Genomic DNA, 26,821 nt, shown 5'->3' on the forward strand with positions numbered 1-26,821 from the left:
CCTGAGAAAGTCCTCAAATAAACGTTTCTAGGACACCAAGCGCACTGACGTACTGGGGATCTCCTGAGGACATCGCAAAAGCAGTGAGGACGTTTGGACCTTTTGAGGACGTCCTGGGGACATTGTGTGTTGTCTGGGAAGTTGTTGAAGTGATCCGTCATGGCTAAGTATTCTCGTTCACTGAAGCGGCTACTTTAGCAACGCTAGCAAGGCCATCTTGATGGCGATGATGATGGTGGTGATTCTTAGTGGCTTCCCCTTTGTAACGGGGTGGCGTTGCACAGCGATAGCCGTAACGCCACCGGAAAATCACCTTGCCAAAAAAGAAAAAAAAGAACACGTTTAAGGAATTTTTGTGCTAGTCTGACTTCTATGTTCGCATATATGTCGATCTTCCCGGATTGTTCTCTGCTCTTTTCCCACCAACATTGCAACCTTCTTTTACTAACCTCTTCTGCTGTCCAATTCACTTTTCCGTTAACCTGGATGTCTTCCTCACTGTTGACTGGACAGATACCTGGCACTCCGTTACAGTATGTAGCATGGTTTCTGGCTCCCTGCCGCAACCTGCGCACAGTTCTGCCTGCGCCGGCTCGCGGATAAGCGTTTTTGCCCGCAAGCAACCCGTCCGGGCTTCAAAAAGCAATGCACTTCATTTGGTGTTATCAAGAGAACTTTTCCCTCGTGATCTTTCGCTTTAATTCTTGATTCTGTATATGTCGGACTTCTTTGCGTCCATCCACTTTTTTTAGGTCATTGTCTCTGATTCTTTCACTTCATTTTTTTATTATCTTGGTCGGTCATTTGATTGAGGAAACTCACACTACGGCACCTGTCGGTATACAAGTTAAAAGATTGACCACACATGTGTGTGTGTGTGTGTGTGTGTGTGTGTGTGTGTGTGTGTGTGTGTGTGTGTGTGTGTGTGTGTGTGCGTGCGTGCGTGCGTGCGTGTGCGCGCGCGTGCGTGTGTGCGTGCGAAGAGACGAACTGGAGAAAAATTACAGGGATGCTTGAAAAAGAATGTACAGGAGAAAGCCCATGTACGGACCTGCTGTTGATCTGCTGCTGCACTTTCTGTGGACCTTGCGGCCGCACCCGTCAGCACTTGACCAGCCCCCAGGACAGCACCTTCCGAAGCTCCTTCCGCTCACCAGCCATCTCCAGGAGCCGCCTGTTCACCCCCATCAGTGTCTTCAGCTCTCAACGTGGCTGCGTTATGCACGCGCGGCACTGCAGCCTACCCTCTTGTACAGGGAACTAGAATAGTGGCGCTGCTGCTTCCCTTTTCCAGCGCGCGCTGTGTCTTTTCTCAGAGCCCTCCCACGACCCTCATCTGGAACTTATGTTTCCGCGTGATTCCCGCCTCGCGCTGTGATTTTCGGTGCGATTCCGTGTGCCTCGATTTTTGTACCTCACGCGTTGCGGAAGGTTTATATTTGTGTGCTAGCAAGACGAAGGAGAGAGAGAGAGAGAGAGAGAGAGAGAGAGAGAGAGAGAGAGAGAGAGAGAGAGAGAGAGAGACTGGTCCTCCCACTCTAATCGGCGGACAGCAGCCCTTTTGGGCCATTTGACCTTGGCGGCGTTTTCAACCAACTGGACGGCCCAGAGTTGGACGCCTAGGTCGGATCTGACCAGCATGCACGGTTTGCTACTGCTCATCATTCAGGATTGATCGACTGAGGACAAGCCCATAGTATTTGACACGTCCGCCCGGTACTTGCATGGAACGCACAGTGTAGTAGTGACTGTATGACACAGGGTTTGGATGCTTAGCTGTTTGGAGGAGGTTCCCGACCTCGGAGTGCTTTTTTTTTCTTTAAACTCAACAAATAACCTCACGCCAATCCAATCAGTAAAGCCCAAGATATGTTGCCAAAGCTGTTCACATCGGATGCAGGCTAGCGGTTTTAGAAATCTGCGACGGCAACCCTGGCGACACAGAAAGATGGCGCCTTTTATCGCCTTGTTTGCTGGGATTGCTACCCATTTGCACCGGCGTATGTAGAAGTATTTTCATCCAGTTTTGGTCCGCGAGTGGCAGCAAAGATGGGTTTAATACGCGTGACATAAATGATGGACATTTGTTAGTAACTGCAATCTGCTACAATGCCTCACCGCGACAGCGACTCCGACACCGTTACCAGTTCCCGGCGCAAGCGTAAAAAGAGACGAACACGGTCCAGGTAAGCTTTGCCGTCTTGTCGCACAAACGCTCGCGTCCGCCTTTCCCCGCGATATTTTGTTTTCGTACGACCGTTAATGCTGTCAGCACATGCCACCGGCGTGCTTCAAGTGATACTTCGTTGCAGTGCAAGACCTGCCTTGAGCAACACGCAGCGTTACGGTTTAACCGAACTGTACCGACTCCCGTTGTTCGTGCAGTTCGTCATCCTCGGACGACCTGCCAGAACGCTACCGGCGCAAAAGAAAAGGTGGACACAGTTCGCACGAGAAGTCAAGGCGCCGCAGATCGAGGTCCAACTCATCGTCCCGCTATTCGACGAGCAAAACGTCTCGCAAACACCGGTCCGGTTCCCGGCATCGCCGATCACGCTCTTGGTCACCTGGAGCTCGGAAAAGATCCAGGTCAGTGGTCCTCATTGCTGAGATTTGCCTTCTTTTTTTAGACGTATTTAATGAAACGTTTACTGAATTTTTTTTTCTCTATTCAAACCCTTTAACGTCGCTTTACAGTCGTGTTACTCGGCGTAAATGTAAATGCGGCCTTATTCACGGTCGCCGTAAGAAAACCAAGTAAGTAACTGTTACTGCATCTCTCATAAATTCATAACTAAGTAACTGATTGATTGATTGATTATGAGGTTTCACGCGCCGACGCTACACACGCGATGAGGCGCGCCGCAGTGGAGGGCTCCAGACTAATTTTGACCACCTGGAGATTTTTAACTTGCGCCGAAATGTCGAACACACAGGCGTTTTTGCTTTTTGCCCCCATCAGAAAAGCGGCCGCCGCGGCCGGGTATCGCACCCGCGTCCTTGGGCTCAGCAGCACGCCCTAGCCACTGAGGCAGCTAACTAAGTAACTGCGCCTCGATCGATTCGTACATACATAACTGAATTTAGAAAGGGCGTGTTTATGACCTGCCAGATTATATAAACATGCTTGTGGTTAAAGTGGCAGTCCGCTTGTAATTATGGACTGCGGTATATCTGGCTCCAAAGTGTTTAGCCGGAGGGCCGAGCAAGGAGCCGCTAATGAAAAAAGTGAAAGTTAATTGATTAAATTGTCAAGCTCTAAAATGTATGCTGGCTGTTGATTTTGTGCAATTTTTTGGAGCGAGGGGGGGGGGGAACTGCCTATTTACACAATAACCACATTGTACAGGGTGGTGCGACAATAATTGGAACACTTTAAAAATTTGCCTGAGCGAACTGCTGCTCTGTTCGTGCTCAAACTTCACACGAAGGTCGTATTTTGTGGTCTATTTTGTTTGACACCGGGAACAATGAGGGTACTTACCTGGTTATTGTGAAAATAAATAAAAACGATTTTTGCCTATGTGAAAACGACGGCTGATTTGGACGCGCGAGCCAGCGCAAGTTGATCTTGGAACGACGGCGCCACCTGGGGTATGCAGAGGGAAACACACGTTTGAGATTCACGGTAGGAAAGAGCCAAATGAGCTAGCAGATGATCAGAAAACCTGCTTTCACATTTTCTGATCGTCTGCTACACTGAGCTACGTCTGCTGCATCGCCGGGCACCGGCTGTCATAGGTCCGCACTGAAGATGATAATGGAGGTGCACTGACGAACGTTTATGGCCAGCAGTTGATCAGTGTTGCTTACATTGCACGTCGCTGTGCGCGGATTCATCGCTGTCGCTTTTGCTATTCATTTCAAGGGAAACGAGAGAAATTGCTTTTTCAGCAGCCTGCTTGTGGCATTTTTGAAAATGCTGCAGGAGCTGTAGACCCACCAGTACACAGAAATACACGTTACTAGCTCAACTTTTTCGCAACGACTGCGGAATCGCTGCCCTGTACCACAGTGCCTTCGGGCTGACCAATATCCGATTGTTGACGGCACCACTGTTCGGCGGTGCTGCGCTCACGCTTGAAACACCAGCGTGCGGAGCCTATAGCACTAAAGCAAGGCACGAAGCATAAAATGTGCAAGTTTAGAAAGAAAATAAACATAAATAAAAAATAATCATAAACATAAATAACTACGACGGCTTTGAGTATAAGACTATTTAAAGGGACACTGAAGTGATTTGTAAACATTGCGGGATTACTAACGCAAATTGTAGTGCGGAATTCCTAGGCCATGTTTCGACCACTCTGGGTACGTTTACGCAAATTTATTTAGTAGAAAAAACAATTCAAAAAGGTTGTCCTCCTCTCTGCATCCTCACCAATTTTCTGTGGCGTTTTCGTGTGACGTCAGGAAAAAATGACTTAGCTTGACTGCGCTATTGCACGGCTCGCCGACCTTCCGACAGAGTCAGTCGGCCCAGTGTTTAGTCCGCCGGCCGCCGACGGGTCGTCGCAATTTCTTCGCTCAGTTGGAACTAAGCCACGACACATTTGTGAATGAAAGAATGTGCCTTTGTTTAGTTTCTTAGTTTGTACACTGTATCAAACTCCAAGTCCAGGTTGCTCCACACAAGCGCTGCGCAAGTGCACATGCGACGCTTCACTGACTGATACGTTAGCAGGAAAATCTAAGGCCACTTGAAGGCGGGAGAAGAGTCAGCGAAGTCAAAATAGGCACTACGGAAACAAAATCGACTGAAAATTTTCAGCGTAAAACTAGGGTGCAGGAAGCACTTTTTTGCGCTGGTTGAATAAGCACAGCGGTCAGCAGCACAACCTTACATCTGCGGAAAAGTCTAAGAAAGGCAATTGCTAGACGTGAGATATTGTGGAAATTTGGGGGATGCTTACTGCACGAGCACTGCACAACAGTCATCTAAGCTGCTTGAAATGCTAAAACTAAATAGAAATGTAAACTGGTTATACATTATATACCTTATATTTCCAACATCAGCAGTGCTGGCTCATGGCCGAGTGGTCTGGAGCGCTAGGTATGTTATTTTGCAGGTCGCAAGTTCGAATGCCCGAGGGTACATCCTTTTTGTTTTTGTAAGTTAATTCCTTTGTTTTTGGTTGATGTTTCCTAAACTGAGGTCACCATTTTTGGGCTGTAACGTTCACTGCTCCACGAGCGAGTTCGCAGAACGTGCTCAGACTTACACTGACTGCTAGCGAGTTCTCGTTGGTGAGCTGTGGCCATAAGTACAGACTGCTTCTGGCCAGTGGGCACAGGCCAGAATCAGCAGACACTTGACCTGGTGCAAACACGCATTTTACGATGCAGGCATGAGTGAGGCAAGCTACAAAGATGGATTGATAGATTGTGGGTTTTAACGTGCCAACGCAACGCAGGCGATGAGGTGTGCCGTAGTGGAGGGCTCTGGATTAATTTTGACCACCTGCGGATCATTACCGTGTGCCGACATCTTGCACACAAGAGCGTTTTTGCTTTTCGCCTCCATCAGAAAAGCGGCGCCCTCGTGCTCAGCAGCACAAGCTACAAAGAAGGGGGAAAAGCGCATGGAATTGGAGCGTCTGCGGTGTCGCGGAGGGCGTTCATCCACGGCGTAGGCCTCGGCTAGTGATTGCTACGATTCCAAGCCGTCCTGGTAGGCTTATCTGAGGCATTTTACATGACAGAAGCGCGGTATGGTGATTATTGAGATATCGAGAATACCCATCCAACGATAAACTGGGATGCCAAGCATGTTGTTTCACAGGACCGAAACCGAAACTTATTTGAATGCTAAACTGATTTGAATGCCAATTACGTAGCACCTTTACCTGAAGTCATTGCGGCTAGTTGGTGCAGCCACCGCAAACTGCGCATGGTAGTTTTTCTTCTTTCAGGCTTTACAAAATAAATACCGCCTTATCGCCCGGATAAGCGATGAAAAGTGTGTTCATTTGAACCAGTCTGCACAGTGCAAGCAAAAACGAGAGCTTTACAAAGTCATTTCCGTGTCCGTTTAAGACTAAGAACAGTAGTGGCTGCGGAATTCTCTCATAATGGCACAAATGGGAAAGAAAACACAGCGCGCTACACAGGAATAAGGAGGAGGGACTAATTTAAAAAAAAAAATAGCGTGGCTCACTGTCACGCCAGTAACATGGAGTAAAAAGCTCAGCAAAACAATTTAGGGTGAAAGACGGTATTCTTGTGTTACATGTTAGCAATTTCACATATTTGCCTAATTAGTAAATGGGGAAGCACGTGAAAACAGCAAAATGCTGCATAGGGCAGTGAGCAGAATGCACTTTGTTTGAATGCATGGAAATTGTGCGCTGTTGCAAAGGTGTAGGACAGTTGCTGTGACCTTTTTAATTCGTTGAACTTGGCGGCAAGCCTGGTATGCCAACAATGAGCAGGGACTTTGTGGCGTTGGTCAGGCAAATTAGCCCAGTGTCTGGAGAACACTTTCTCACAGAGGTCGGTAGTGTCCAAAATTAAGTGCAGCTGCAGGCAGATTGCTTCAAGTTTGGAAACTGCGCGTAGTAGTGATTTATGGAATTTGATTATACTTTCTTATTATGAGGGACCTATTGGTGCTTTCAGGTTGCAGCTAAATGGATTTTAGAGCATTTGTAGAGGCTTTATTTTCCTGACTCCAAGGACAGAGAATCACTGTCAGAACTGTGTGTAGATTGTCGAAGATTCTCGCCATGAATAGGAAAGGAAATGCCCTGTCAGACTCCTCACTGATCATCAAACAGCAAGGAATATGCTCCCAGTTTTGATTTTGCACCTGCCGCTTACTCGTAATTGGAGAGTAGGGGTTTGTGGCGGTCCTTTTTTCCTCAGCCCAGCCGTCGAACTGCTGTGTAGTACGTTAGATCTACTTACCGAGATTCCGTCTCCTTGTGGAATTCACGCAACTGGCACCAATTGAGTTAATCCGACTGGATAAAATTGGCAGCTGAACCAAGGGGTACAATGCAGGACATGCTCACTCTTTTCCAACGGAGGGCGTGTTGGTGAATCATGCGCCCGTGTCATACGTTTTCTTCTTCTTTTGCGTGTGCTTCTGCGCAGTTTTTCACTATGAGGAGTTAAGAACAATGGCTCTAAGACCTTGCCAACTTCAGCAGTGGTAGCCATCTTGTAATTGCTTTGCTTTTATTGCTTAACAAGGAGGCCTAAATAACGAGCGGCTTGGTCATCCAGCAATTTTCCTAATGTAGGTACTTGGGTGCATTGCAGTTGCCAGTAGATCATATGAGTTGCCAATTAGTGCTATCACAGGTGTCAGTAGCTCCGAAAAAAAGAGCTACCTTGTAATTTATTTTGTCTCAATATGCAGTTCCTCTGTAAATTGGGGGCTGCATATGACCATTGCCTTGCACTGTGGAAAGAAACTGCAGCAAAAATGTGCTGGCTGGACTTTTGAAGGTGGTGTAGTGCTGCTTGCACTGTTCCATCATTTTGCTGCTATACTGTGAAGCAGAAGTGTGATTTCCAGAAATGGTGCACTCTGCATAGATAATTTGTGTGCTGCCATAAAGTGAACTTGTTTAAATCGGCATGTAATGATGGCCAAACCCTGCCATTGCTAGATGCCTCCTTGTGAAAGCAAAAAAACAGTGATGATGGAGCAGTAGTGAAACCACACCGTTTGGCCCGATTTCCAGCTGAAATTTTTTGTTTGAACTTGGAATATAGTACGGGGTGGAAATTTACGCTGCTAATTAAGAAATCATTGTAATATATGCAGGTTTTTATGGTACTGGCCACTCCGTTCAGTCACAGTTTGGGTTTGACCCAGCGTTTCCCGGGTTCGCTGTCCCTTTCTTGCGTACTGACCCTCTGCTCTATTCCAGAACTCCGAAGCACAGACCTCGGAGGTCTCGGAGCAGCTCTGGCTCTCGGAGACGCTCGGGGTCGAGCAGTGACACTCCGCGGAGGAGTAGCAAAGCATCGCCAGCAATTTCACCAAAGTGAGTGTGCCAGTGGATTTCTTGGATGCTTTCATTGCGTGACAGCTGTAGCTGGAAAAGGTTCGGTGGAAGAAACAAGACATGTCGCATGCACTATGGCTTGAGCAAATGGCATGCCAACCTTCCTAATCAGACACCCCAGCAAACTATAATATGTGGTAATTCCTGCTACGGGTTGTTGTAACAGTATTATGGATACATGAAAACAAATTTCATCTTGAGTGTGAACTGACTCGAGCAAAAATTTTACGTAAAGCTCGTATTTAGTCTTATTTTGTTTAGCACCCACATCAACGTCTGCACTGATTTGGTTATTTTGAAATGAAATGAAAACAATGTGTTATTTGGAGGGGCAGCAACTGTAGTAGCCATCTTTACCACCTCTTGGTACAGTAAGGCATCAGAACAAAATGTGTGGCAACCATCAATGGAAAGACGAAGTGTTGCATTTCAGTGCCGTTGTTGGGCTAGTTGTTATTAGCAGTTATTAGTTATGAGACACAGGAAGTAGCCTGTGCAAAGTTTACTCGGGGCGTTACTTTTGCACTAAGCTACAGTCAAGTAGTAAAAAAAGATGTGTTCAAGGTATTCCTAGTCGTATCTGGACCACTGCACTGAACGATCTGTAGCTGGAGCTTAAAATCCCACAGAGCCCATGATATAAATCGTTCTTAACAATACCAGCATGTTCATTCAAACAGCCTTGGAGGGCTGACCTTTTCCATGGAGCCATTCTTTTTCTTAATGACTCGTCGCCTTGTAACCAGTAGTTTTACAGGTCAGCGCACGTTTGTTGGTGGCTTGTAGTCTGAAGTTTCTCTCCGTGTCCTTAGGAGAGTGAGGAAGCCCGGGGACCCTGTGGCACCCAAGACTGGGGTGAGTTGCTCGCTGACATTCCTTAGGTGGCTTGCTGAGACCACTTCCCTGTCTGTTGACTTGCATGCTGCGCTGCTTTGTGCCTGTACTGACGGCGCCCCTGTCCCCTTGCTTGCAGAATGAATCGGACCAGCTCAAGCAAAAGATTCAACAGGTGATCAAAGCTGCAGGTGTGCCTTTCATCTCATGCTCTCACGTCCCATAATGACCCCCTCCTCTGGGTGGGGTGGAGGGGTTGCAGTGGGGGAGCAAGCAGGTCACGCATGCGTGGCGGCTTGTTTCAAGGTTATGTACGCGAGGGGGAAGAGGGGGAAGAGGGGAAGGTATGCTGCAAAGAAGGTGGGGCACAGGTTATTTAGAGTTTCTCCGGTGTGGCTTTCTGACGTGCACATCTAACGTTCTGATGGGCGCTCGTATTGTTCCAACGTGCACAAACGGAATTTCGGCTTGTAATCTGGGCAGCCATTTCACTCCAGCATTCAAGGGTGCTTGAGGCAAAAACAAAACGCGTTACTCTCTTCTTAAGGTACGAGCTGACCCCGAGCTTGTAGTCTGTTGGAAGCAGAAACATCTAGGATAGCATAGTAACAGCTAAAGCATTTTCGAACTGGGATGGAAAAAGGGAAGATTGAGTGCAGTTTAAGTACCTGGCTTTATCCGTAAGGTTAATCAAGTTGCTCAGTCCCAAAATTACGATGTGAAGAAAAGGAGGGACATGGTAGGCAGCAGCAGAAAATTGTGTGGGACACTTAGTGGTGGGACACTTAGCGATGGGCCTGAACTAGTGTCGAGCAACACGAAAAATCGACGAGTCAATGTTCTTGCAATTGGGGGAAGGGGGGTTGCATGATGGACATTGTTTTTTGTTGTGCACATTCTGCGTGTCTAGTCCAGTTCTTGTGTAACCGTGATGGACTCACTTCTCCAGCAATGTCTCGAAACGGCTGTGTCAGTGAATTACAGGCTGTCTAAATTAAGCCTACACTCCTTTGCTACAGTGCTGCAAGAGGTGCGGAGTGTTTCTGTGGCACTTTTGAACCGCAGCTTGTATTGGAATGGACGTGTCTGTGTAGGTGACTGGGCACGGGCAGTACTGGTAGGTATGGGCGAACGGAATAGCAAACGGTGGGGCGAGGGGATGGGTGTGGCTGAAGGGGGGTGGTGCTGTCGTTGCAGCCACTGCCAATGCTGAACTGCGTGAGCGGGGCTTCCTGTCGGCAGGCACGAGTGGCGGCCAGGGGGCGGCAGCGGCCGGTAGCTCCCCGGGTCCCACGGTGCTGGAGCAGATGGAGCGGGCACGGCTGATCGAGGACATCAATGCCCCGTCCTTCAGCCAGCAGGCCTTCGTCTCGCGCCGCGACCAGGCCAACAAGAAGGTATGTACGCTCCTGCGATGTTCGCGAACACGATATAGAGGGGGGTGACGTGGGTAACACTCCTTATTATGTGTGCGGAAATGTAGATACAATCTAGAGGGAGGCGATGTATGTACTATCTCTGCGTAAATGTAGATGCGGTCTGACGTTTGCGTGTGTGCGTGCGCTTGGGTGACCACCTTCTTACTAGCGAAATGCGGGACACGCTAAGGAGGGGTAGGGAGGACACTGACACAGCAATGTGAGAAATTAATTACAGTAATTACAGTAATTGTTTTTATAACTTGCAGAAAGATTTCTTTTCCTTTAGGTGCTGTGGCTGTTGGTGTCTCCTGTCGTCGTCGTAATCATTGTCTCATGTAGTCACGGCGCTAAAACCCCGAGACACTCTTTTACGCCTTATGCTGGACCGCTTCGTAACACGTACTAAAAAAAACACCGGGACACTCGTTTACGCCTTGCGCTGAAACGTTTCGTGCTTTAAAGACACGAGACTTTTACAGCAAAGCTGTATATCTCCACCCCCCAATGGTTTCGTCTCCGTTGGCAAATACGCCAAGGCATCAAGAATGCACTTATACACTACATGCTTCGCCCCTCTTCAGGTTTCACGTTAGTGGAGATGGCCCGGGAGTTTTTTTTTTCTGCAATATGGAGTGTCTGCGACACCACATTCATCAGCGCAAGTAAAACTCTCCCCTTGGGAATGCTGCTAGTGATAAAGTGGGGCCCGTACTGCCAGCTCAGTTCTCGGTACCCGGTTGTTTCTGTTGTGCTCCCAGCAGTAAGTAATGAGCCCCTTTTGCAGCATGCACCCGCAAGTTCCTGTAACTTGTGTGACGATGCGGACCACAATAGAAAGGCCGTTCACTCACTGTTCACCGCACTACATGGCCAGCCCAAGTCCACTTCTTTTTCTTTACTTGAGCCATGATATCTTTTACTGTGTTCCCTGAGCCAGGAAGCTCGTTTCCTGTCCCTGAGTGTTGTTGCTCTGATGATTCTTCGTTCCTTGGTCCGTTGAACCTACGCAAGTTTTCTTTCCAGTTGTTTAGTAAGGCAGCAAAGTTTCCGCTCCATATGTCATCGCCGGCAGTATGCATTGGTTGTATATTCTTCTATTCAGTAACTAGCGGTAGTACCCGGCGGTGCCCGGGTGGGCCATTATATTAAGGACAGCAATTGGTATTTGTTAGTCGCTATATTAGGATACTTCATTGGGAAGTGCTACACACTCGAGAGCGCCTGCCTGCTGTCAGTACATAGGCTCCTACTGCAGGCGCGTCGTGGTAATGTGAAACGACTGGTACTCGTGTTTTACTCCAACTCTCGCTAAACAAATTGCACCAAGATGGCGCGTTTGAGCGAATGAGTCAGTGAGTGAAAAAGGTTTTATTGAGCCGGCGAAGTGGGAGTGGTTCCCAATTTCAGAAAGCTATGTGATGAGTGGGCAGCCTTCGCCCTGGAGGAAGTATTGTCTGTACATCCAGATCGCTGTTAGTCACCAGGTTCTCCCCAGGCTCGAGGTTTGGAAAAGTGGATGGAAGAAGGAGGAGCTTGGTTCGCTTGCACTCTTCGCGCTTTTTACTGCTACATCTTCTCTTTTACATTTATGATATATGACACCTACTCCTACGGGAGACGCGTAGTTGCCGAATGTGTCAACAGATGGCAACCGCTAAGCGAACGCGGGAAAACTCAACTGAATTTTACGTCCAAAAGGATGCAGATTAAAAAATCTCGCTGGCCTTCTTATCCGCATGTTGGGACAAAATCCTGAAAGTGGGTTTTGGGCAATTAAATGGGCAGCATTTTCAAGAAAAAACGAATGGGAGATATGAACTGGCTGGGTGGTTATTTGCGAAAGTGTAAAAACACAGTGTTTTCCTAAAATCCCGCTTGCCTCTATTGGGAGGGTGTCATTAAAAAATGTTGTATGACAGTGTTGAGATAAGTGAGTAAGTTGCCCAGCTCAACAAAAACCAGTTCGATATCTCAGATGGCAGGCAGTAAAAAAATTAATAAGTGAAAAACCATTTTACCACTCTTCACTTTCTCCATGGTGGAATTTTTAAAATTTTAAGAAATATTGACCTCCAACACCGTAATCAGAACGTGCCCTTCTAATCTGTAGCCGTTTGAAAGAGCAGTTTGGCTGCACGTGTACGTAACCTGTCAGGCCTTTTGGGCTCATCAGCCGTGTCATTTGTAAAAAACAATTTGACCCTTTTAGCGGCGTCGCAGAGCGAAATCCTTAAAAACGGTTCTGTGCATTTGCATGAGTAACATATTCTAGCAAAAATCAGTTGGATTACTGAATCGGTGAAAGATTTATTTGAGAATCTTTAGGAACACCGTTTTAGTTCCGGAATGCGGAATCACCTTGCTGGTGTAGGTTAGGGCGAAATCCAAAAACTACTTTTTAGGTATTCTTAAGGGCTACCTAAATCAGCAAAAAGCACTTCGATATGTGAATGGGTGACCGAGAAAATCCCAAATTCGCGAAACCACAATTTCGCCCTTTTCTTTGGTTAGGAGGGCAATTTCTGAAAAACTCGCCTTAGTGAGCACCTACTCAATGACGCAAATACACTCGTGAAATTTCAGGTCTGTAGGTCTAACAGTTTTGGCTGGGCGTTAATGAGTCAGTCAGTCAGTCGGGCACTTCTTTTTATAGGTATAGATAGAGGTAGCTTACTTTTCATTATTTGGGAGTGCTCGCCGAGTGCACTCTGGGCCATGCCTTTTCTGTGCCGGATTTCTCTCTCGACGGTAGGGTGAGCAGTGACAACGTGTCCGAAGTAGTTATATTTGTGTACTTGTTTTAGCATTTCGTTTCATATGCTGAAGAAGGTGCTTAACTCCTTCGTTATCACGCCTATTCAAATCGATCACCGGTGATCGATGATTTATATTGCCGATTATGTTGTAGTCGTTTCTCATACACCTAATGCAGCCAGTGATTAGTCTAGGCCAGGGGTTCTCAAGCATGTTGGTCCCAGGGAACCCTGCTAAGCTCCGTGAAGTGCCAAGGAACCCCCCCCCCTTCTCCCTGGCCATTTTTCATTCTGTTCAGGCCACATTAACGTGCAATAAATTCAAAAGCAAGCAAGAGTGTTTTTTTCCAGTCGATTTTGCGTGAGCGCGTACGCTAGCGGTACCTATCTCCAAACAGGAGAAATGCGCATGGGGGTAATATACGGCCGAGATTCAAGCGCAATAGTTTAACCACGCGGCCCGTTTTCGGAGTCTGGCTGGCTACAAGCTGCTGGCGAGATTTATTGCGCAGCTCGCGCGTTTCTGTTATGCGCCGAGATGTGCTTACTGACACTCGGGCGTGAGTTATTGGAGGTTCCTCAAATCGATCGCACCTCGGGTTCACCGTACAAGTGACTTCGCGACTGCGGAACCAGGAATTTATCAGTGGCTCGCGGAACCCTGAGGAGGGGCCTGCGGAACCCGTAGGTTCCGCGGAACTCACTTTGAGAAACCATGGTCTAGGCATTGCCCTTTTAGAATCAGTTTAAATTTTCCCGCTCCGGCGACATAGAGATTTTTGGCGGTGTTTTTTGCGAGCTGAGGTGCGCGTGTTTTTGACGAAGGGGGCGTGGCTGCTGCACTTGAGAAAAAAGGATGCAGGTCGTGGTTAGGCTGCATTACCATAATATTTTTTTTGTCAAAAGGCTCTTGGCAAGCAGTGTTGTCATCGCTGGGCGTTAGACATCCGCTAAAAAGCAATAAAAAATCCGCCAGATTCCGCTAAATTCTAAAACATATCCCCTAAATTTCCCGCTAGGGCCTATTTTATTAGAAAAACAGTGCAATCTCGTATGATGAATACCTTTATTATTCTTAGAATCTCCCCAAAACTACGAGAGCTGAAATAACACATAAAAGAGTCTTCCAAGGAGTCTAACTAGAACACTTGAGGCTTCAGTGCGGTGGTGGTCGTCATTTGTCAACCTCATCACAGATGAGGCTTAAAGTTATAAATGTTAACACTGATGAAAAAAAAGAACTCACAGGTCAACAAACAACACATCGAGGTCTTCGTCGCCGCTGTCGTCGTCTGATACCATCTCTACAGGAACGCTGGTACTTGTTCAGGGACCAGAAAGGTGACTTGGTTGCACCTACGTTGCCGATGTCCCGATGGCACTAAGAACTGCCGCGGAAAGTTCGTAATCAAAACAACGTCTCTGGTGTTGCTTCAGCCCCGATCTTACGACGAGGATGGCGTTTGTAGCTTCAGGCTTCAGCTTGTTCCGCAGCTTGAATTTTACTATGTTAAGCTGACCAAACGTCCTCCCTACTTCGGCATTTGAATACGGCAGCACGAGCATCGACATGGCAAATCCGGCCAGCTTGGCGAACGGGTTTTCGCCGCAGGCGTCCTTATAGGAGTGAACTTCACACCAGAACGACTGCGTGGACGATATTTGCTTCCAGTCCAGGAGGGTGATTTTGCTCCACTGGTTTTGAATTTTTTCGATTGTCTCAGAGCCGTTTTGAAACCTCGCGGATATGTTTGTCGGAGATAGGCGGAGCAAGTGAACAGGAATCCTCCTACCCTCTGAAGTTAAGCAATTTCTGCACTTTTAGAGGACACGGAAATGGTTTATTGCAGGGTGATTTTGAATCGGTGCACTGCGTGAGGTATCCGCCAGAAATCCGCTATGTATGAAAATGGCCCGTCAAAAAATCAACTAGCCGCTAGACCAATTTTTTCCCCGTCAGAATAAAGCGAAATCCGCCAGATTTAGCGGGAAATCCGCTAAATTGGCATCACTGCTGGCAAGTCAAATACCAAATAATGGGGTCAGCTTTGTAATCCGACAGCGTTGACAGGTGATAATTACTTGAAAATGGCCCCAGCTATTCACTAATGATCTTTGGTTCGGACAAAGGGCAGCTTTATTCTCCGAAAGCTTATTTCTGATGGTCCCCCGCATGTCTAGCAAGTGTGCCTGACATTTTCAACCAGTTTCCAGCAGTTTCGGTTTCGTTTTTGCATTGCGAAATTCATGTTTGGCGCTACTACGCAGTTACCCAACTATGCTCATTTGCCATGGCGCCTCCGTTGCCCGCTACTGCTCCTCAAAACAAGCATGCCGCTCGCGCTTCCACTTTATCTACGCCTTGCTTCTGCGATAAGAGCTTCCGCTGAAAGTCAAACGATAACACCAAGTCGTCGGGTATCAGTTCAGACGAGGAGAACGCTTCCAATTGGCCTTGAACACCGCCAGCTGTTCACCGGCCAGTTTCGGTTTCATACGAGGGTATTTCCGGAAGTCTAGTGTCGCTTCTTAGTAGTACTGTTTATTCTGATAAAGTCTCCAACAGCCTTGTATTTGTTTCTTTTCGAAATTGTTAGGTGGCGCTGCAATGTAGTAGGCTCGTAGTGCTAACTCGCTTCACATCCCGACGGCGGCTTGGTGAAAGCTTGCTGGGCATGATTCTAGCGCATCGTACCTTATTCCTGCAAGCAGGGCTACCATAGTGAGTCAGAACATGATAATAAAACGCAAATGAAAGTTCTGACTGATGAGCGATCATCAGAACGTCAACAAGCATCCACCAAAGAGTTTGGTTCTCAACTCCAAGCGGATTTTTTCACATCGCTTGCTTGCCTTCAATATTGTGCCGGTCATAATCATTGACAAGGTGTTTTTACATCACGTGGAGGCTAATTTGGGCCTTTAATAATGTCAAACCACCAGATTTCTTCTAGAGAACTATCCAAAATAGCAAAACTTGAAATAGAGGTTGGGCTTCACCACATGGCATGGGCACCACGTGGGCTAACATTTTCTTTTATATCTGACAAATTGTACTGCGCAACTCAATTTTTTTTACTAGGACGGGTTTTTGAAATGTCTACCTACAAAATGTATATTCTAAATTTTTTCTACTACACGTGGTTTATTATACACAACTTACTTTTTTCTTTTTTCTTCGACGCGCGGACAAAAATTTCGAATTCGATAATTTTTTTCGGAATCATTATTTAGGAAAACATTAATAAAACTGGTGTCGTTGGAAAGCGCGTGGAATAATCTGCATTGTATGTCACTGCAATGTGTGCCTAACCAATATGTATAGCACAAAAAATGTTTTGTTAGACCCTTCAAAATTGGTCAATTTCCCGCGGTAACGAAAGAGTTAAGGCATGTTTATTTATTGTTAATGTAGATTTATTCATACTATTTATTTTTGTTTATTTTGTACTAGTCTATATTTTGTACTAGTTTTGTACTAGGTTGTACAGTCAATCCCACATATATCGAACCCAGATATATCGAATTATTGCATTTATCGAACAGTCCAAACATCCCCTTGGAAATCCTATGCAAAAGAAAATATTTTATGTATCGAATTATCGATATATCAATCCATTTGGCGATCCCCTTACAGTTCAATATATCCGGTCCCCTTAGAGTTCGATATATCTGAGATCGACTGTACTTGTTTTGGAATTTCATTACATATGCTGAAGAGGGCGCTTTCGGCATGTTTATTTATCGTTAATTTAGATTTGTTCATACTGTTTCTTTTTATTTATTTTGTGCTAGTCTATTTCGGTTCAGGCATTTTTCTTCCTGACCTAATTGACTGATTAGGACCCTGGCATTTTACCTCGTTCTCCCTGATGTGAGGTGAGGGTGGGAAGCAACCCTATGGTGAGGCGGAATGGAAATGCATGCAACGCAGGTATCAGATTGTTGATTCGTGGCACAGCAGTACCAGACAAAAAAAAAGTGATTGCTGTACGAAATTTGGCATATCACATTAATGCTTTTTATGGCATTAGGAGGTATAAAACAGAAGCAAGCAAGCAGCCATTGTGCTGCTGCTGATCACCTGAAGGTTGTTCATTGATGCATTCCAACCTTTGGGATCTTGATACAGCAGTGCCAAACCAAACTTTCAACAGATGGCATAAATTTCGTTTGTTGAATGAGGGCAAAGCCAGTGCTTCCTGTATAATATTACCTGTTGTGTCACTCGCTCTCCAGTGGCAACAGTAGGGACACCTAGTTTAGCCGCTCATTCATTGTGTGACGTGCAAAAGTGGGCGTACCCCTTTACGTCACAACTCAAGCTTGATATGCAACTTGATGGGCAGACATCAGGAAAACATGAAGCTGTGCAGCCTTTGCGAGGAGTGCCACCTCGCAAAGGCTAGACAAGCACCTTAAATTGTTTCTTATAGTTCCCGCAAAAGAAGCACTGCCAGGCGAGTGACCGCCCAAGATGGGAAAATATGCAAATGCTAGAGCATGGGAGAAGGCAGGAGAGAGCAGCAAGTAATTTGCTGTTTGGCAATTTTCGGTTGACGCGACAGGCAATGTTATACAGGCGACGTTGGTAAAGCTAACGGGCAGCCATGCGAACATTGTTTTATCAGCTCCCACGCAACTGCATGAAGTGGTTTTTTGTTCCAAAAAGGGCTTTCATGTGTGCAGCTGCTCTATTCAGAAAGTACTAGTTTCAACAGCTGCTCGCCCCTTTCAGCTGGCATGTGTTCATTACATTCACAGGAGGCTTCCGGTGCTTCGAAGGAGGTGGACAACCATGCTGCCGCCATATTTGGGTCGTTCGAGTCCCTCGTAGCGGCGGCGAAAGAGGTGGTGCCCCTGTCCAACTGGCGGGAAAAACCCGAGCTTCTCATCCACGACAGCGTGCGTTGCTTTTTCCTCCTCTTTCTTCACCCTGCCTGAGAGTTTCCAACTTGTCTAGCTTAGCTGCCACTGAAGCAATGCGCTGTTGATACAATACACACGCAATCGATCACAGTTTTATATAGTTGGTTATTCATGGTGATACTTCGTGTCTAGTAAAACTTGTATGACCACGCTGTTACAGGAAACCCAAGAGAGCCCAGCTGTGCGACATGTTTGTGGAGCAGTGTTACTGTTTCCCTTGTCATGGTGGGTCAGGGTAGGGGCATGTTATATATGTTCAAGAGGCTCTGTTTTAGCAATCTTGTTTGAATGAGCACAACGCTTATTGTGTCAGATTATGTCAGGAGTTTTGCTATATCCAGGACACCAAGGGGGGATGCGGGGATCAGATAGCGAAAAGTGACTGAAAAATCTTTTCTTTAAGGTCACATTTTTGGATTGCACAAAGTTTTAAAGAAAAATATTTGTGTCAGCTGAGGTGACAAAATATTTCCGCAAAATGATGAAAACACAGCAATTTTCACTGCGCTGTATCTCCGGAACGACGCCACCAGGTGCCACCATTTTGGTATTGCCAGTTCGCCGAAGTCTTTAACTTCCGCTTTCTGGTAGATTTTTTTATCGTCGCTCACTCACAAACACACAGACAGCAGAAAAAGAGAAAGTGAAATGGAGCAGCCGATAGATTGTAACGTGTGATTGGCTATCTGTCCACGTTTGCTGAAACGGCTTTCCTGATTGGGCGTCACCATGGCACCAACAACATGGCCGCCAAGCGGTTGGGCTGATGCGCATTTACGCAGTGTGCTTTGCTGATTTTTTTCTTGGTTTTGGATTGGCTCGGTTCCCATTTAGTCGTTTCATCCATTGTGGTTCTGAACAGTGACGTTATTGTTATTGCAGCAATAATGCTTGAGATCGTGTGCCAGATTTCGGAAAGTGCACGGCTTGAAAGACGCATTGAAATTGTACCTGTGGCTCGCTGTGGTTCGTCCTTGAGTGGGGAAAACCGGTGCTTGCGTCTACGATCGGGGTTCGTGAAGTGAACGTTTGGACTCATTGCGATGTTATAAAGCGCTGAGTCATTGCTGTTTCACAGTGAACTCACAAGCTTCGGTAATGGAACGATCGACTCGCAGAAGTTGCAGAGCGTGCTGCATTGCTGTGATGTGTTCGAGAAGCGCTGATAGCGGGATTGGTTGCTATAGCGCGCGAGCAATAATAATTGATGAATGTGAAGTTAAATTTATTGCCAAAAGCGATGTGGCTAAACATAGTAATGTTGCTCAAATTACGATCATGCTGAATGTTGTGGGCTTATCATTACCTTATGGAATAGAATAACGCGCCGATGTTATTCTCGTGGAGGCTGCCTACGATGGGTTCGAGCGAGCCACGGCTTTTGCCGTGCATACGTCAGTCATTCCGAAGAGAAGCGATAACGTTTGTAGTACAGGGGTTTATTATGTGGACAACCACGATACAAAACACTACATTGCACTATGCACCTAACCCTTGGGGCAAACATTCGTCAGCGTCTGTCCAGCCTGGCATCGGTTGGTAGTTAGTGGCCGCCTGCTTATGCCGACGCAACGCTCGTTGAGGTAGGGGAAGGGGTGCTCACAGTGGCCGCTATACATTTCAAGCCTCTGGGCTTGACCTGGTGGAGCGCCATCGCCACCAGGTCAAGCTGTTGCAGTGCGGACGAGGGTTGACCCACCAAAAGGGGTGGAGAATGCCCGGAGACTCACCGGACATCCTATATAACAAAGTGATGCCATCAAGGCAGGTGCAAATCAGCACAATGGGTGCCATGATTCACGCTCGTGGGGAACAACGGGCCGAAATACATCACGTACCGAGTCCTGCGCAATCCCAGGGTGGTCTCCCCCATCACTTGCGCGCGTCCTGAGTGGCCCCCGTAGGGAGACGTGGGAGGATCACCCTCGCCTCACTGAGGAGGAGAGCTTCGCTAGCGCCTCCTCGCCCCGAGTGGAAGGGTTTGTGTCCCCACAACGTGCACGTCCGGTATTGTGAGGGAAGGGCTGGTGGGTGCAATAATCAGTTACCTTGCATTGAGACACTTTTGCCATGGCTCTACACTCAATCGTACAACGCAGTCTGGGGTTACAAAATATTATTTTCAGCGTTCAAATAATTAAAGAAGACACCTTTAGGTTGCAACGTTTTACAATTTGATAGTTCTGATGGCAGATTACATTGTCTATTTTGGCAATGCAGTAAGGATGACTGTTTTGCCTGAATGAGAAGAGTGTGGTATGCTAATAATAATTATGTTGCAATTGTGTAGAAAACTATATATTCTGCTTTCAAAAGCTTATTTTATGCTTGTGATGCACTAATATAACCTTTTGACACTGAACGGCCCCACGTACTAAGCTGTAGCTTTAGCTAAGTTATGACATCAAGGAATCAGCTGAAAGTCCTTTGGCACACTAATATAAAAAAAAAGACCATGCCTTACTCTTCACTTTGAGGGCTGTGCTTTAAATGTACATCACTTTTTAAGTATAGTTACCCTAGCAGCTATAATGAACTTTTTTGGTACACTAGGCGTAAAACTGGTGCTTCTGCCATCTGCAGGCCTGCACATAAAATCCTCCAATGAGCCAGGAACGCATCTTAGATGCAGGAAATCGAAGGGCAGAGGTCTATGAGATTGTCTCCAAGCAAGGACAACAAGGGCTATGCTGCTTTCTCAAAAGTGCGTTTTAAGAGTTTTGTTGTTTGTGGAAAGGATAGCATGGCAACCACTGGGTGGATTTTGACCCTGTCTGTTTTATTTTAATCCTTGAAGAGTTCTGCGGGGCATGACAGTCTCGCATTATCATTTTAGGGTCTTGTTATTCCTTTATACAAAATTTATGGCCAAGTCAGTTGTGTCCTACTGGATATGAGTGAATATGGTGTTATCTTTAAAAAAAAAAAATGAAGGGTGTTAGAGACTCTCATGCCTTTTAGTGTTCTTTTGACTACAGTTGAAAAGTATTCAGAACTTCCTACCGTTTGTCGATACCTTGCTGGGCTTTCCACGAGGCGACATGTAAGCCTCTGTAATAGAAACTACTGAAGGTGTCATGATGAAACTTTAGATTTCACTATTTGGAGTATTTTCCTGTGCACCTGCGAAATTTCATTACTCTACGCCAAAAAACAAAAAATGCTCACTCTGATCCCCCTCTTATTATAAGAGGCCACAAGAGCAAATCGCAAGTTCATTTTATTCGAAAGATTTCGTGCTTTATAGTGCCCCCAGTGCTTGTTCGAAACGATGCTTTATTCACTGAGAAATTAAACATTTAAGACAACATTTTAATTCTCCCGTTCAATCGTGTGTTTTGTGATGCCAGCGGAGATGTGTTCACGGAAGGTACCTGAAATGGAAGTTCCTATGTTGACTAATACCTGTGCTACATGGCTGTTTCAAAGGCCTTCGAAAGGCTGTTGAGCCATTTGTATATACAGTTGAACCCCTTTATAAGAGACACTTACTGGGGAGCAGTTTCTGTCTCTTATACAAGATGGAACCATGTTCTCACTGACTAATCAGACCCTAGTTCAATGTGGGTACCGTATGACTAAAATAAGCTCAAAAGAACACTACAGCATGTTGCAAAAGATTCATTCTAATTTATGTTTGGCCCCCAGAATTTATGAAACAGTTCTGAATCTGTTTGCTTCATGACTGTATTCACACTGTTTTTTACAACCGATTCTACAAGCTTTCTTTCCTTTGACTGTTTGTGGAAGGTGAATTGTAGATGTTGAGTTCACAAGCCTGATGAATAGCCGGAGTGCACAGCTTCTTCCGCTGTATGCTCAGGCTATTCACTACGCTTGCAGGACTCAACATCTGCGATGCTTCTTGATTGGGAGCTACGCGAGTGGGAGAGCCCACATGTGCGGTCGCGCTCCAATGGATGGCAGTAAGCTTCAACCACTTCTGTAAGTTGCATTTCCATTGGCAGGGCTTCTCATCGTCACTTCATAGCTGACTGAACCGCTGTGTGTTTGCTGAAGTTATAATAAATAGCCACTGCAGGCATCTGTCGTCCACCTGTGTTTCCACAACGGAAGCAACTGCAATTAGTGACTGGTGGCACTGCATCTGAAGTTAAAATGTCTGTTACAAGCGAGATTATTGATTAAAGTTCAAGGATGACTTGTCCCTTATAACCAACTTTGTACATCTGATGTCTGTTATAAAAGAGGTCAGTTCAATGGGAAAGATAGGGCAGCCAACCATGTAGGTGAATAGTGTCTCTTATACCCATTTGTCTCTTACATCCATGTCTCTTATAACGAGGTTCAACTGTATATCGAGTGCCCCATTGCAAATACATAAAGAGCAGTTATGGGTCCAATTGAAAGTTACCGTGTAGCGCAGGCATAACAAGGCAGATGTGAATGGCGAAAGGTGTCTTGTTGTCTTTTGTTTACTGTCTGCCTTCATAGGTGGTGCCACAATAGCGCCCAGATACCGCTGCCTGCACTTTCCCTGTTTTTGACGGGATTTGTACCTGGCTTACTTTTATTACGGTTGATAGTGATCGTTCGTGAGATTGGGTATGCTCGAGAAACAGGGCCATGTAAATGGCGACATTGCTTGTGCCAGTTGGCCAGTGTCGTGTCAGACAGGCCCAACGCACCCGACGGGTGAGCAGCTTTGGTTGGCATAGTGCATGCCGTATGCACTGGTGCTCCTTTGTTTCTGTGTTCGTTTTGTAACTTCCAGTGTTTACCCCGCCATTCTTACTGCTATAAAAAGCATTCGCAGTAAATTTAAGCGCCATTAGCTCATTCTCCAAGTTTATAATCCCTGTTCAATTTGTGTGAGATTTTGTGGGCCTCAGCCAATTGCAACGAGCTGCCCGTAATGAGGCGTAAGTTCAGTGCAGAAAAGGAGCTGCGGCGTCACGTGCCTGTTTTTCGTTTTCCTCGTTACATAGCTTATTTCAGTGAAGTTTTCATTGAAAGTGGTGTCAGTGTTATTCTAATGAGGAAATCTTTCGAATGAACCAAACTTGCATTTTGTCTTCATTACCCCTTCAGGATGCCCTATTCAAAAATGACAACGAAGATTTTGCTAACTACAGCTGGGGCCTGGGTACAAGCAAAATTGCTAGACTGGTTTTTACTGCTCCACTTGATTTGTTGCTTCCGTTCTAGCCCTCACTAAACTCTGCTTCGTGCAGGACTATTTTTTTGAATGGAGGAAAAGTATGGTTGGCCCACTTATCTTACCACAGCTGCGTAATTAATAAAAAAACAAAGGAACACCTTCTTGTGTTATGTAGTGCCTGCTGCCGAGTATTCTGTGTTGCCAATTCATGTTGTAGCTCTGTAGAAAAAGGAGCTGAATTTTGTGCCTGCAGGCATCGAGGGGGCTTGCATTTGTTGTGTGAGAGATGAGGCACTTCTCACACGATTGGCAAACATTGCAGGGGGCTGATTTATATAAGCAAGAGCAGCAACTGAACAAGAATTTTTTTTTTTTGAAACCATAATTATGAAACTGTTGTAATATGTACAGTAGGGCAGAAAGGTTTCCGCACCATTGGTGCTAGTGCGAGTCGTGCAAAGCTCGCAGAGGCATGACGGAGCTTCTCTCTCTCATCCCATCTTCGTTTTGCAGCTCAGGGAAGCAGCAGAAGTGAAGATGGAGCGCTGGCGGAAGAAGCTGGCTGCCGAGAGGAGAAAGCGTCTAAACGGTGCAACCGGCAGTGGCTTGGTGCGCGCAGACATGTGAGGCTTCAAGCCCGAAGCCAAAGACTTGAAGAGCGCTGTCATTCTGCGAGTCGTGGTCTGCCGTTGGACATTTGGCTGTACAGCTTGTTCCTTTTTCAATTTTGTGGTTGTGGGTGTGCTCTAAAGACAGCTGCGTGGTGGTGCCAATCTTGGCAAGGGAAGCTGTGGTCACTGACTTGCCAGTTGTTGTACATAGAAAACCTTGGGTGTGTGTGACTTTTATTTTCAGGCTGCCTGCGCTTCGTGATCATCACAGCAACAAAAAAAAATTATTTTTTTTTTTCATGCAGATTACGAGGTGCACAAAGTGGGTGCACTCTATCTTTTTGCTGTGTCATAAATTGTTGCTTTTTTTTGGAATGGTCGTCAAATGAAACTTGTGTCATGAAAGCTTCTTTTGCTGTTTGCAGTGTAGAGTCACATGTTGACAGGCTTGTTTATTGAGAGATTTTTAGTTAACACCAGTGGTGGTTTGAAGAAAGCAGGTGCTTTAATCACTGCAAGCAGTCACTGTTAATGGATTCTGTCAGTGTCAGGTGGCCACCTAATTAATGAGATTTTTAGTTAACACCAGTGGTGGTTTGAAGAAAGCAGGTGCTTTAATCACTGCAAGCAGTCACTGTTAATGGATTCTGTCAGTGTCAGGTGGTCACCTAATTAATGAACTGAATTTGTTGAAGCTTCGAAGCCATGCAATCCTTCATTTTACTGTTTGGCAGAAGTATGGGAAAGAGCTCAGAAGAAACGGAAACGTCTTATGCCTTTTACGGCCATCTCTTGATCTGTCAGAGTGACGTGGCAGCTTAGCTTGGTGCTGCCTGGGCCCCTGAAGTTCTAATTTTCACCTACTCCATGGCTAATGTAGACCTTTTCTTTGCTTATGTACAGTTTGTGGACTCATGATAAAGTTCACTCTGCCAACTTGCTCGTGTGTAATGTTAGTTAACTGGCAAGTAGGGTAATGCAAGGGAGTCTTCAATTTTTAACGGACTTTTAAAATGCCGATTGCGAAAGGACATCTGTTCTGAGCTTTCTTGTGTGCGCAAAGATTAAAGCGCATTTAAAATGTGTTATACTGAACAGTTACTGTTGAAACTTGCTGGGAGATATCTCCATATAGAAAGGAAGCCTTTTTATATAGTTATCTCAGCTTTGAAATTTCGTGTCAGTGCTCTTTTAAAAAAGTACTGGCATTTAGAATGCTAGCAATTGATAATTGGTGGTGACACGCGAATACCGAAGCTTTGAATACGGATCAATCGATGACTGAGTGCATCGTTTGATTTGAGCTTCAATTTCGCAAATAATGACCTTGACTGTTGGAACATTTTCTTGACCTCTGTGGAGGGCTGTAGGCCTGACTGGGCCAAATGGACTAGCGCTAACGACCTTTTGCAAATCTGCGGTATCTGCCACATAGCTTAATTTTCCCGAGTTTTTAGTATACAGTTGAGGCCTTAAAGCCATCGAAAGCATTAAGGGCCAAGCAATAAATTATACTGTGCTTGCGACATCTCCCCAACCGTGGCAGTTGTTCGTTTATGGTACCACTGCAATAACATGGTGGTGTTTTTAGTACTGATAACAGCGCTGCTTATCAATCACATTCCGTTCAGCTGTGGGAAGGGGTGCCGGGGAGATGTGAGGTGCATATGTGCGGCTGCTAAGCAGGTATGTTTGAGTTCTTCGGTCTGACTTGAATCGAAGTGGTGCATTTTTAGTAAGCTCAAGATGGGAACTGCAAACATAGGTATTTTTAACATATGTATTTCTTACTTCACGCGCAGGAATTCATTTGATGTAAAATTACTAATACAGTGAAAGCTCGTTAATTCAAACTTCAGTAGAATTTGAATTTATCGTCGATTTGAAAGGCACGATTTGGTCCCACCAAGCCCCGTAGAAGTCGATGTATATATAAAAAAAAAGGTAATGTATGTTCTGCTACGGATAATACGAACTATGCTCACCATGCCAGTGGCCTGGCGCCCTGTTACATGGCCAGAGAAACGCAATGGAGAGTGAAGGTAAAATGTGGCCAATTTAAAAACCCCCATGGCGGATGTTTGGGAAGACGTACTCTTTGTGGACTACGCCGATGTGGACGCGAGTGCAGGGGTGTCTGATGAGGTGGTAGATGATCACATCACTTTTCAGGTCGGAAGCGCAGAAATTGACGACGCGGAGCAGTGCAGCTGTCCGCTCAGAAGTAGTGACCGGGTTGGGTGCTATCTGTCCCTTCTCCAGTTTTTGAAGAAGGCGAAGTGGAGGCCTTCCGCTACATCCACTCATTAGAGCAAAAAGTGCTGACCGCAACAACAGGCGGACTACAATCATCGTATTTTTCAAGTATAAAATTGTTGACACGTCCCACTGCTTCCCAATTGCAGTGACTGTTTTTTTTTTTTCCTACACTTTCATTAAGTCCGACTGAGCTGGTTCAAATTAACGAGCTTTTACTGTATTCAGTAACCTTCTTTTCTGTTACTGTTTGGCGCTGTTTAATCTCAATTCAATTGGAGTTGAAATTTCACGATTCGCATGCCCATACTTCTAACAACTGGCGATGACTGGTCGGGCTGCGACCAAATTTTGTTTGTTACTGCCACATTTGCGTAATGGCCTTCCACAGTGAGGCAACTTATTGCCTTTTTGAGATTAGTATTCATCTATTAACACAGTGACCGGAAGGGCACAGACGTGACATGAAAGAACGGAATAAAGCAGCTCGCTGATGATTGCTCGAGCTTTAGAGAGAGAGAAATTGTGCTTCTATTTCAATTGGTGTTGAATGGGATCATCTTGTATCACTCAATAAAAATTGCGCAACATCGATGTGAGTCGCACTCAAGTGGCCAAGCTTTTCTCCAACTTCGTAGCCTTCTTGGCATTCCCTGTAGCATCCATCATCTTGTCTTCATGTCTCCTATTGCGGCAAGATTGAATTGCTGAGCGTGTGCTTAGGTTGTGTGAGCGTACGTGCATGTGTGTGTCGGATTCATCGTGTTCCCATCATTTGTGGGGCCCCCCATTTTATGCAAGTTATAAAAACATTCCTCGCAGCTGGTGGGGCTTACAGCTGGTCCAACAAAAGAAGTGCTGTTGGTAAATACTTAAC

The 26,821-nt window shown here is 45.9% G+C and overlaps 1 protein-coding gene across 2 annotated transcripts; it reads left to right on the forward strand.

Annotated features, from left to right (window-relative positions):
* The first annotated feature begins 1,924 nt into the window (after window positions 1–1,924).
* Window positions 1,925–26,538, forward strand: LOC144169213 (uncharacterized). Of its 2 annotated transcripts, none has more exons than XM_077698254.1 (8): window positions 1,925–2,186; window positions 2,386–2,589; window positions 7,881–7,997; window positions 8,831–8,873; window positions 8,992–9,043; window positions 10,050–10,249; window positions 17,791–17,931; window positions 23,591–26,538. In XM_077698254.1, exons 1-8 carry the CDS (start codon window positions 2,110–2,112, stop codon window positions 23,702–23,704), a joined length of 948 nt encoding a protein of 315 aa, XP_077554380.1. In that variant the 5' UTR covers window positions 1,925–2,109; the 3' UTR covers window positions 23,705–26,538. The 2 variants fall into 2 exon arrangements, with proteins under 2 accessions (XP_077554380.1, XP_077554381.1); XM_077698255.1 differs by having other exon boundaries at window positions 10,095–10,249.
* Window positions 26,539–26,821: the final 283 nt, after the last annotated feature.

This window comes from Haemaphysalis longicornis, unplaced genomic scaffold (genome assembly GCF_048455015.1).
Source record: "Haemaphysalis longicornis isolate Haplotype H1 unplaced genomic scaffold, Haemaphysalis longicornis Haplotype H1 scaffold_2, whole genome shotgun sequence".
Taxonomy (NCBI): domain Eukaryota; kingdom Metazoa; phylum Arthropoda; class Arachnida; order Ixodida; family Ixodidae; genus Haemaphysalis; species Haemaphysalis longicornis.